Source organism: Orbicella faveolata, unplaced genomic scaffold (assembly GCF_042242905.1).
Source record: "Orbicella faveolata isolate gen_17 unplaced genomic scaffold, um_ofav_v1 contig_35, whole genome shotgun sequence".
Taxonomy (NCBI): Eukaryota; Metazoa; Cnidaria; class Anthozoa; order Scleractinia; family Merulinidae; genus Orbicella; species Orbicella faveolata.
Window position 1 is genome coordinate 26,200,001 of NW_028301564.1, and position 11,992 is coordinate 26,211,992.

General features: G+C 38.4%; 1 protein-coding gene across 3 annotated transcripts in view; it reads left to right on the forward strand.

Annotated features, from left to right (window-relative positions):
* The window catches only part of LOC110043424 (alpha-1,3-mannosyl-glycoprotein 4-beta-N-acetylglucosaminyltransferase A-like), a 58,517-nt gene extending 46,692 nt beyond the window's left edge, over positions 1-11,825 (forward strand). For all 3 annotated transcript variants that reach the window (XM_089273433.1, XM_089273434.1, XM_089273435.1), the window contains 10 exons: positions 1,778-1,824; positions 2,130-2,243; positions 4,186-4,261; positions 4,509-4,623; positions 5,021-5,151; positions 5,791-5,898; positions 7,001-7,194; positions 8,025-8,131; positions 8,670-8,869; positions 9,506-11,825. In XM_089273433.1, coding sequence (XP_089129559.1) covers positions 1,778-1,824; positions 2,130-2,243; positions 4,186-4,261; positions 4,509-4,623; positions 5,021-5,151; positions 5,791-5,898; positions 7,001-7,194; positions 8,025-8,131; positions 8,670-8,869; positions 9,506-9,538 — 1,125 coding nt within the window. In that variant the 3' untranslated portion in view covers positions 9,539-11,825. The remainder of the gene's footprint in view (positions 1-1,777; positions 1,825-2,129; positions 2,244-4,185; positions 4,262-4,508; positions 4,624-5,020; positions 5,152-5,790; positions 5,899-7,000; positions 7,195-8,024; positions 8,132-8,669; positions 8,870-9,505) is intronic.
* Positions 11,826-11,992: the final 167 nt, after the last annotated feature.

Here is an 11,992-nt window from a genome sequence, read left to right on the forward strand (position 1 = left end):
CCTATGGAAACAGGAAGAAACATCAAGAGGCAAGGGCAAACAAACCTCAGCATTTCCCATGGGACCAGTAATTAAGTGTTTTGTTATACAGTAATTATAGCTGGAGTTTAGTGTAAAGTAATAACTAAAGGTAAGGGGAATTACCCCCGGGTCATCATGTCCATTCATGATGGCTCACTCTGTCCTGCTAGAATATAACTCAACTGAAAAAGGTTGTTCAGTCAAGATGGCTGGATATGGCCTTGTTTTTTTGTTTGTGTGATCTTGAATCTGGACACATTTCCCAACTGGTGCCTGTTTCACGAACCTCATATTGCAGTAGAAGTTTTGGTAGAGCGCTACACCTCTACGCTTTAATCGCCAATCACTTTGTACTTCTTCTATTGCGGGTACAAGTAAAATGGTGACACGTTGCCACGGTTACCAACAGGGTTTGGTCCGTTGTGAAAAGTCTTATTAAGCCCTTAAAAATAATACCTGAATTCCTTCACTAACAATCATTTCTACATAATGAACTCTACGGCTGTAGAGCTCACTAGTTACCAATGCAACCAAAAATCAAGTGTTGGTGATCAGATATTAAGAAGTGGTCGCAGGTGGGTGACTCGCCTTTTCCTCCGTCAACCTTTTAACCTCAAAGGAAAATCAGCCTTAGTTGTGGATGAAAGGTGCAATTTATGCAAATAGCAAATAGTCTAAGAATTGAAGACTTTTTCAAATACTGTAGTCTTTCGACTAAGATTTTCATTCAGCCAGTCATCATTTGTCATGAGACGCCTGGAACAAAATTTTTGTCCCCATTTTTTCACAATGCCTTGAATGTGGGGTAACCAAGCTTCATGTTTACAAGATGGTGGACGCAGTACCAGTAAGAGAACAGGCTAAACAAGTGCTCAGAACAAGATTTTATTTAAATTACTTTACTCGTTATAGTGGCATTGATAGTTTGAAATTTATTCCAAACTTTTCATTTCTAAAGATGGTTCAGTATGGTTCAGATATTGAATAATTGTACATGCATAACCTAAAAAGTTTGTTGTCCTTTACCGAGTGACCGCCTACCAAAATCCAGCCAGCAATCACCCCTCTCTCAGCCGGTGAATTTTGCCGGCAGCCAGCGCATTTTGCCGGCACCCTGCACTTATCGACAACCCTGGGATTGCCATTGGGATTTAGCAGCTTCTTTAGTAAGACTGGTATCATGGATGCACTAGGCGACACATGCAGGCAGCCTGGTATGATTCCCAACAATGTGGCAGAACAGGGGACTAATTCCAATATGTCTGTCAACCGCATGAAGCCTTGGCTTAGTGCCAAAAATTGCATATGCATAGATATAAAACTAGATGAGGAAAATGAGGAAACAGGGAACAGGCGACTGAAGCTGCTTTGGCACCGATTAATATTAATTTTCATAATGTTTATATGTGTTCTTCCTTTAAAATTTTACTGTTATATAATTGTAAGCTTCTTTGTACGTAAACTTAGAATTATATCAAAGATTGTGTACATCAGAATTAATTAAAAGAAGAAAAAAATCAGTGAAAAACAAAAAAGGAACCAAAAATTACGATCTGGCAAACAAAATTTTGTTAATTTTGACCCCTGTTTAGGGGACCTATTTTCATAGAGGGTAAAAGCGAGATTAAAACTTACAGTGAAGTATCTCAGAAATACACTCTAACCTACTTGCTTTTAATTTTTTTTTTTTTTTGCTTCAATCAGCTCTGTTGGTGCTTGATTTGAAGTTCAATGCTATTTCTATTTGTGTTTTCAGACTGATATTGAATTTAGTAGAGCAGTGGCTAATGACATCAAACAAAGGTAGATTTCACTTTTAAAATATGTTTTCTCATTACTGAAAACTTACAATGACTGTACCGTGGGCTGGTGAAGGTAAAAGTCTGCATATGAGCCAAGTAGCCCATCAGGTTGGCCCTTATCTCCAGTTTCTGTAACACGAAACAACTAGGAGGTACTCCATCCTGGTTGGAATACCCATCCCCAAAAAAGAATTGTACTGTAGTGCCACCTAACTGTGGTAATGGCAATTGATTTGGAGTAGTAAAATAAACATGAGTGTCCAGAGTGTCATGTGTAATGATATGTGGCTGCTACTTGCTTTTCAGATTTCTTGAGGATGTTCATTCAGGATTAGTAGAAATAGTTTCACCTTCTGAAAGTTATTACCCAGACCTTGACAGCGTGCCACTGACATTTGGTGATTCTAGAGAAAGAGTCAAGTAAGCACCTAGTAATATTAGTATATCAAAGTGTTTATGTTCTTTGCAGAGTGAAAAGAAACATCTTGTTAAATGGTTCATATGCCTAGATTAGACCAGTATGCCTTCTTATTCCTTGTCATTCCCTGTGGAACATAGGGCCCTGACTACTAGCTTCCATCTTTCTCGGTCTTTAGCTGCCCTCTTCACCTCCTCCCAGGTCATGCTGATGGTCTTCAATTCAGCTTGTAGTGTTCTTTTCCATGTCAAACATGGTGTTCCTCTCCTCCGTTTCCCCTGTGGGTTCCAGTCCAACGCTTGGCGGGTGACGCTTTCTCTCAGCATATGGTATGTCAAATCCATCTCCACTTTCTTCTCTGGATGGTGTCAGTGATGGGCTCCTGCCCGGTTCTTTGACATAATTCTTGGTTAGAGATGTGCTGTGGCCATCTGATGCGTAGAATCTGATTGAGACAGATGTTGATGAAGACCTGCAGTTTGTGGTCTCATTTCCTGGTGCGCCTCCAGGTTTCCTTTGGGCCATACAAAAGAACTGATTTGACATTGCTGATGAACAGTCTCAGTTTCATGCAGCTGCTGAGGTTTTTACTCCTCCATACTGGTCTAAGAGTAGCAAAGGCTTGATGTGCTTTGTTGATCCTAGTCTTAATGTCCTCATCTGTGCCTCCTGTCTTGCTCACAGTGCTGCCCAAGCAAGTGAAGCGATCAGCTTTCTCAATGCCCTTCCATCAGCAGTGAGGGGGGCTTCCTGACTTGCATTTATTTGCATGCTCTTGGTCTTTGTGATGTTGATCTCTAGACCTGCTGTCCTGGCAATATTCCAGTCTCTTGGTCTTAGCCTGCATATGCCCCATTGTGTGTGAGAGTAGACTAACATCATTAGCGAAGTCCGGGTCCTCTAGCTCCTGCATGAGGGTCCACTGAATGCCTCTTGGCTGTTCCATTGTTGTTTTCAGCACCCAGTTGATAACTAGAGTGAGAACTCAAGATAAGTGGGGACAAGATATATCTTTGTCTCACTCCTGTGCTGACAGTGAAGGGTGCAGACAAATCAGTGTTATGGATGACTCTACAGCTGTTATCTTCGTAGAAGCTCTGGATGATGGTTACAATCTTTTGGGGCATGCCATGCATCAAGATTCTCCAAATCGTGGTTCTGTCCACCATGTAAAATGCCTTTTTGAAGTCAACAAAATTGACATACAGTGGTGACTGCCATTCTAGTGACTGTTCAATGATGATGTAGAGAGTAACTATCTGGTCTGTGCAAGATCTACCTTCCCTTAACCCTGCTTGTTCCTCTCTCGATTTGGGGTCCACAGCTTTTCTTATCCTCTCCAGAATCAACCTAGTGTAGATTTTGCTTGGCAGAGATAGAAGTTGGATTCTTCTCCAATCCGGCAGTCGCTAAGATCCCCTTTCTTGGAAATCTTTACAATATAGCCTGTCTTCCATTCCGTTGGCACTTCTTCCTTCTCCCACCCGTCCTGCAGCAGGTTAATCATGATATTTGCAGTGACCCCAGTGTCTGCTTTCATGACTTCAGGTGGAATATTATCTGGACCTGGTGCCTCACCATCCTTGATTTTCTTGATCGCCTCTACTACCTCTGCCTTGGTGATGGGGCCAAGGTTAATGTCCAGGTCGTCGCCCTCCTCAATCTCCAGTGGCTTGATAAATGGTGTGCCATTGAGCAGGCTGCTGAAGTGCTCCTTTCATTCACTGAGCTGGTCTGATGTCTTACTGAGAATGGTGCAATTACTTCTGTGCACTGGTTTGTTGGTGTTTACTCTCCTACCTGACAGCTGACGGTGATGTTGTAGAGGGCTTTCATGTCGTTCTGATTATGTGATTGAGTGATGTAGGTACAACAGCTATGTGATACTGTCAAGTGATAGACATATTGAAAGTAATAACTACTTGTCTTATCATTTGAATTTAGGTGGAGAACAAAGCAGAATCTTGATTTTTGCTTTTTAATGATGTATTGCCAGAGGAAAGCAAGATTCTATGTTCAGGTGGAGTTTTCTCTTCAATTTTTTTGTGCTTTTTATTATTCAATATCTCAAAGAAACATTTATTTATATGAAATAGTTGTCTTCCCTGATGAGGTGTCTGTTATGGAAATACTAAAGGGTAATGTTATATTAACTGTTAATAAATTATAAAATATTATAATTATTATTGAAAAGTGCAGTAAAACGTGATGATTGTGTTGTTAACTTGGCTTACAGAGCATATTTTGTTCTGTTTGTTTATATTTAGCTTGAAGATGACATTGTAGCCACTCCTTCATTCGCCTCTACAATAAAAACATTTGCGCTCCAACAGGAATCAAATGATTGGCTTATACTGGAGTTTTCAGCACTTGGATTTATAGGTACATGTAAAAAAATATCATTAGTAATTTAATGGATGAGCTTGTCGTTGCAAGTTGTTCTGCCCTTGACTGGTCTGTTTTTGTGTTGCTAAGTTTCCTAACCATGCAGTGGATTTAGATAAAGTTTAGATTGACTAGTAGCTTTATACTAGAAAAAATTCAGTATTCGCTCTTGACTTCTAAGTGTGATAGAAATCTTGACCCCATAATCTCATTGTTAAATAAAACACCCATGAAAGTTTAGTTTTCTCTAACTTGGCAGAAACACAATTGCACACGTTTTCTTTTTCTTAAATCAATGATGCATAATACCTATATTAAATAAATTCAGATAGGAACTTCACATCAAAATGATCTTTGTGTTATTTAACTGTATGTTTGTTTGGGACTCTAACAGGGAAGCTCTTTCGCTGTAGTGATCTGAGTATGGTGGTTGAATTCTTCCTAATGTTTCATAAAGACAAGCCAGTCGACTGGCTTATGGATCACATCCTGTGGGTGAAAGTCTGCAACCCAGAAAAAGATGCAGTAAGTTATGATTAAGCAGCTGTGCTGAATGTGTGGTTCCCAAAAATATCTGTATCCCTCCAATGGAGAGAGGGTTTTGGGTTTGTGCCGTCCACTCCGTTGGACATTCATGTTTGTCTTTCAAGGTTTGACAATGATGCTAGACGTCTTCAGGAGACTAGAGAAACTTCATGTTAGGCTAGTAAGAATTGCCTTGCAGTAGCCTCTAGGCTCTAGTGGCTTTTCACGGAGTGTACAGCTAAACTATTTCCTGCCGCCAAATTTTTTCATCTTTACCTAAAACAACTTTTCCTGGCATTACTTGTAAATTTCTGTAACTTCACCTTTGATAAATAATTTAACTACAATCTTGAAAACGTGACAGACATCTCAAAAAGGGATTAGTTTCCTTCTTGCAGACTTAGGTACAGTACTTGTTCAAAACTTACTAGCCTCATGCCCACTATGGGAAAAATGTAGTGTCAAGCCTTGCCTTTGGCTTTGAACTCCCCTCCCGTGGAATTCTCGTGGATCAGTTCCATTGAGTGGGCATGGATGAAGTCCTGGAACAACAGGCACATAATTTGTTGAGCTTTATTTTATTACTGACACTAAAACTTGTTGGAAGAAGTGTTTCACAATGATCCTTGTTATTTTCAGCAACATTGTGCAAGAGAGAAGTTGCACCTGCGTATTAGGTTCAAGCCATCGCTATTTCAACATGTAGGAAAAGAATCATCACTGAAAGGAAAGAAACAAAACTTGATTGTAAGTAGTATGATTGAAAATGTTTTTAAATCCTACTGTGTATGAAATCAGGCTTTTAGCCAGATAAACATCCTGGTGTCTTGTGGACACCCACTTCTTAAAGAAAATTGTTCATAATATTAAATTTTTTTTTTCATTTGAGCAGACCCTATAAGACATTTTGGACACCCAGTAAATTTCAAATCCTGGCTTAGAGCCTGACTGTATAAAATAGACTACAGTGTAGTCTATTGCTGCATTTAATATATCTTAGAAGTAAAAGTTAAGGGCATGTGTTGTTGCCTTAAGAATCCTGCAAGGTTTCTCTCTCGAGGGTTGAACACTCTTGAATGTTCAGTGCTTTTAACTTTTCAATTACTTTGTGTGTAGTTAAGCTCTTTGACCTGGCTGATACACATCTATCTCTGAGAAGACTGCTAGTGTTTCCCTGTCTATTTCTATTAGTAATTTTAAGCTGCAGCTAACAATATAGGTGACCTCATGGTTACTGCACTCGTCCCCAGATCAAGCAGTCTGGGTTCGGGCCCTGGCCGGGGACACTGTGTTGTGTTCTTGGGCAAGACACTTAACTCTAACAGTGCCTCTCTCCACCCGGGAGTATAAATGGGTACTGGCAAATTGTTGGGGAAACCTAACAAATTGCAGGGCAGTGACCTGCAATGGACTAGCATCCCATCCAGGGGGAGTAGAAATACTCCTAGCCGCTTCATGCTACAGAAACCGGGATAAGCTCCGGCAGCTAAGAGCCAGTCAGCTCCAAGGCTTCACTTTTTCCCTAGGTTTGGAGCTGCAAAACTTCAGGGTCTTGTAACATAAAAAGACCTAGATTGACTTCTTTTGTGTTATGCCTCGTTTGAGTTAATAAATAGAATTGCTTGGCACTTCAACTGTAAGAAAAGATGGTGAAATACTAAGAAGTTGAAATCTGTGTTTTGTTTTCTAGGATAAGTACTTTGATGATAGGAGAGTTAAAAATTTTCGTGTTGCATTTAAAGCTGTAAGAAAACAGAAATTAGAATTTTAACTCTGGTTTGTTGTCTAAGATCTTAATAAGTAAACAGTTTTAGCTTGGCACTTAACTCTCTGTGTTTTTCTTATTTAGGATAAAGACTTCAAGAAAGCACCATTATTCCAGGCTCACTTGAACCCTAAGGCTGATGCTGTTACAACAGTGGAATCTTACCAAGCATACATGATTGACCGTGCATATATGGGGCAGACATTCTTCTGGGCTTTTCCTCCCCATGCTGATGATGTTATGAGATTCAAATTCCATCAAGAAATTATGATAGAAAAGTAAGATATGTAAATTAGTATGGGTAATCAAATGGCGGTGAGTGTGTTTTGTCAGAGAAAACTACAAATTAGTATTAGAATTTTGACAAAATGCAATTGAAATTATTTTTGTCACGAGTATACCATTTGATTACCTTTCAATATCATGGGTGATAAATTATGCTTACAGTTTTTTTTACTTCTTTATGGTATAGAAAAATTTCAAGCTAGAAGTTGCCATGGCAATTTATAATTTGTAATTTCACCAGTGAAATTATAAATTAATGCTGAAATTTTGTGCCAAAATTAAGAAGTAATTTGTCACCAATATATTATAAATGGTTATGTTGGAATTGGCAATGACACATCCCCATGGTTTATGCTACAGGGTGGCTCTACAGATAAAATTAAAATATTAACTGATTGCATGTGTCTGGCAGTATGTTGGCTGACAGATGCTTTAAATGCACAAGATCTCACTAGTGTATAGTAGGTCTACTGTATATCAGGCACTCTGAGGGTGACATTTCTTGCTCAAGAACATACAAATAATGACCCTGCCTAGTGCTCAGACCTGAACTGGGCAATCCAGAGTGCAACTTACTCATCATTTAAGGCACCACACTGTGTGTATGAGGGGAGGGGCAGGGAGGAAAGGGGGAGGGGGGGGGGGGTGCACAAAGCAATAGTTGAGTTGACAGTTGAGCCATAACACCCAAAATAATATTGGTATGTGATATGTGTAAGGAAAGAACCTCAACTTTAATTGTTTTTTCAATGCCAAACATTTGCCCCATATACTATTCATCAAAATTTTCTTATTTTGCCTTTCACTATTTATCATGTGGCAGGTTTCGTTTCAAGTCAGGAAATCTTGAACATCCTGGTGACATTATTAGAAATGCTTCTGTGGAAGTTCTTCCAGTGTCAGCATTAGTTCAAGCACACAAGATGCCAGGTCTGATTTACAATTTCAATGCATGACTTAAGAGCAGTGATGAAATTTCCAACTTGTTACTTTCAATTTATTTGCTGTGTTTTATTTATTCGATGTTAGCTGTGCCTTTCAATAACTTGAGAACTCTGAAGTTAGCAAATTCAAAACCTAATTATAGGTCAACCCTATTAAATGGCCACCCTTGTCAAAATGGAAAGGGGGCTGGCTGCTTAATAGAGGTAAAAACAGTAGAAAAGCTCTCATTGGGACTTTGATTACTGGCTGCCTGATAGGGGTGGCCATGTAATAGGTGGCCGTTTAATAGGGGTTCAATTGTACATGTAACAATTGCATTTTTGGCTGCTGTCGATCATAATTAGGATGAAAACCAATGAACCTTGAGGGGCAGAACATGAAACCCTTAATGATTGAGCAGAGGTAAAGGTAGAGGTGAAGTCTGCATACAAGCCAAGTAGCCCATGATTGAGCAGAGCTTGCATGTTATTGAAAGTATGTAAATGACAGGCAAATTAAATTCAAAGAATTATTTTGTCCCTAGAACCTGGACGAGATGGATCACCTGAAGCGAAGAAAAATTTCATGAAGTACGAGTTCCCATTGTCAAGTTACACCCAAGTGGGCACATTCACAGCCACTGGCTTAGCAGAGGGCACAGTACCTCAAGGAATCGGAAAAGTGGTGGAAATGAGAATACGTGTATTAGGCCACAATAGTGAAAGCTGGATCATTTTAAGTGAGGTAACAACAAAACTGGGTACAACTCCTTTAAATGTACTAACTACCAACCAAATATAGATGTTTGGTTATCCCAGAAACATTATAGTAAATAATGACAGCAATTGAACTCCTTTGTTGGAAGAAATTAAAAGATGCCTTTTGATTTTAAAAGTGCATCCTAAGCAGACAAGTGCATGATTTTCTGGGTCAAACTCACATTGACAAACAATTGATAACTTGATTACAAGAAGTTACACTTCACAGGGATCAGGTGGATGGACAATTTCTCCAGGGGGGGGGGGGGGGGAAGAGAGGTGATTGTATAGAGTCCCTTGAGGTTCTTGGCACATGGATACTCAGGACTGTATGTACAAAGCAGCCTCTGGTAGTGGGGAGCAACTTAGTCCAATTCTGGTCCTCTCTTTGTCATCACTGTTATTGCTATCAGAATCATTTTGTGTGGTCCCAAGACAGATTTTTGCATTTAAATCTACTCAGACTAAAATGTCATTCCAACTGCCTCTTTGTTGGCAAATAGTTATCAAGCTTTTTTGTATAAAAGTTAGAATGCGAAGGCAAACTTTCAGTGATAGAACCTCTTTGCTACCAAAATTTAAGACATCTCATTTAAGTTAATCAATTGACTCTTCATTTCAGATACACATTGTCACAAGGGATAGTGGTAGCTGACAGAGCTAGAGATCAATAGGATGTAAATGTAATATTTTTTTAAAAAAGAAATTGGTATAGTTGCAAATTTTAAGCAATTCATGTAGGGTATTCAAATGTAATGTTTCCAATAATTTAACAACTTAATAAGTGCCCGAGGATTGCATTATTCAGCCTGTGAACAACTAAGCCTTACCTGGTATGTACGTGAATGAATTTTATTTGACATAATGTAAGTGCAGTTTTTTCTTCAGCAATGAAAAAGTAACTAAATGTTTGTCTTTACTCTCTGAAAAAACTGTTTTGCTATAACAGTGCCAGGCACATGAAACACCAGTTGATTATCAACTTGAAGCTGGTAAAGGTAGTTCTGAGCCTTTTACTGGAGGTAGCACTTCGTGCTAGTAATGCTTGAAACCTCAGCTTTTCAAGTGTTTCTATTAAATTCAAGTTCATAAACAACTAGGGGTTTTTAAAATCTATAGTTTCATGCAATCAAGATATTAAAATAACTGGGTACTATCACAGATTCAAGGCTTAATTGTTCACCAGGACCAGTTTTTCAAAATAGTACATCAGACATGTAATACATGGGAAGGGCCAGGTAGCAGTGCCTATTACGTTATTATTAAGAACAGGCTATGATTGGTCGTTAAAAAACCATGGGTTTTGCCAAATTTCACAGGTCTTGCAGTCTCATTCTTTTAGTGCTTTGTGGGTCTTACAATCTCTATATTTTCATAAGACTGTCATGGAGTATCAATTTTTGCAAGGCCAAGAAAGTTTCAAAGTCCTGATTTGTTGTTTGTTTTTATAAATTATGATGTCTAAATGTCTTAAATCCTGACGTCTCATGCTCCCAGTTAAACACTTTGAAGTCTTGGTCTCACAATTTAAAAGTCAAAGTATCTCATGCTCACAAAGAAAAATGCTAGTCTTGCTCCTCATAAAGTCTTGCATCAACCATTCACCACACCTTTAATAATAATTTATCAGTCTGCTTATTCAGATTTCTTATCCTGTAAATAATAAAGTGAACCGAGACAAGAGAACAAAGCGATTACTTTTGAAACAACAGAATAATATAATTATAACAAAATAATATAATTGGTAATAATATTGACTTGGTTTTGTAAAACTAATATTTTTTATTACTTAACATACAGTCAAGCTTTCTTACAAGCCCTCGTCTGATCTTTTACCAGCTATAAGGTCCCTTTACAGAGCTCTCGTTCTTTGACAAGTCTTAAGTACTTGCTAAAATATCACGTAAAATTTCATACAATCAATTTTTATTTTTTTTACATTTTGTTTGGTAGTGAATGCAAAATTAAGATGTTAAGACTTGCTTTGAAACATTGTTTCGAGCAGATCTAAATGATTATATTATAAAGGTAAGAAGGAACACAATTTATTGAAGAAGATTGAGGTGGTTTAAAACAAGGAATTTGGTTATTTTAGGCTAGGTGGACCTTTCTTCCTGGTATACAATTCTTTGTACAGGATCAGAAGCATATCACCTCGAGAGGTGATACGCCTCTGACAAGATATAATGCTGACAAAAAGTTGCTTTACAGATAATTCACTTTGTTGGGGAAGTTTTATTTCCTTGGTAGTAGATAACTAAAAAACCATTAAATGCTACAATGACTGCTTTTTAAGATCGTGCAAACTTTGATCTTTGTTATTTAGACCCATTTTGTTTTTTTCCCTTCCTTTCAAGGTTGATCTAGCTAGCTAGCTAGTTCAATTACTCACCAAATCACATCACTCAGTTGTTTCACTGCCATGCATGGCCTGTGAGAAATCTGTTCCTTTCTTTAAAATATGTTATGGGAAGTGGTTTTTCACAAGTGAGGCAAATCAAATTTTGTCAAAACTCTCTAGCCTGTCTCCCACTTTTTCTTTCAGGGAGGGCAGCTGTGACACAGGCTAACACTTTCTTAGGGCACTGTCTAAGCATAGTGTAATGGTTAATTTCTTTAGTGATGTATTTCTTAGAATCAAACCCTGCTTTGTGTATTGTCACCATCTCAATGCAGACAGTGAGGCACTCTTAGACTTTTTGTCCCATTCTCATTAGCTTTCTCAGACATCATATTAATCAGGACACTTCAGAATCCAGAGTGATATTGCTCTCTAAACAAAGGAAGGATTCCAGGCAATGCACACGAATTCCCCAACATGTCCCTGTAGAGAAACCCCGAGGGAAGCTTATCATGTATAGTTCATAGAATTGTTAAATTGTTAATAGTTTTATGCAGAATGTTTCAGAAGAAAATATTATAAATATTGTTTGTTACCTGGAGGTCATGGATTTGAATTTTTTACCTCGTATGACTTCCCATTTTTTAGTTATTTTTTTTACAAAAAAATACCTCTTAGTCGGCGCGTCGAGTATGTTACGGGTCAATGGGTGAGTGAGTGAGTGAGAGATGTATGTATGTCACACCAATCAGATTGGATCTACTATAA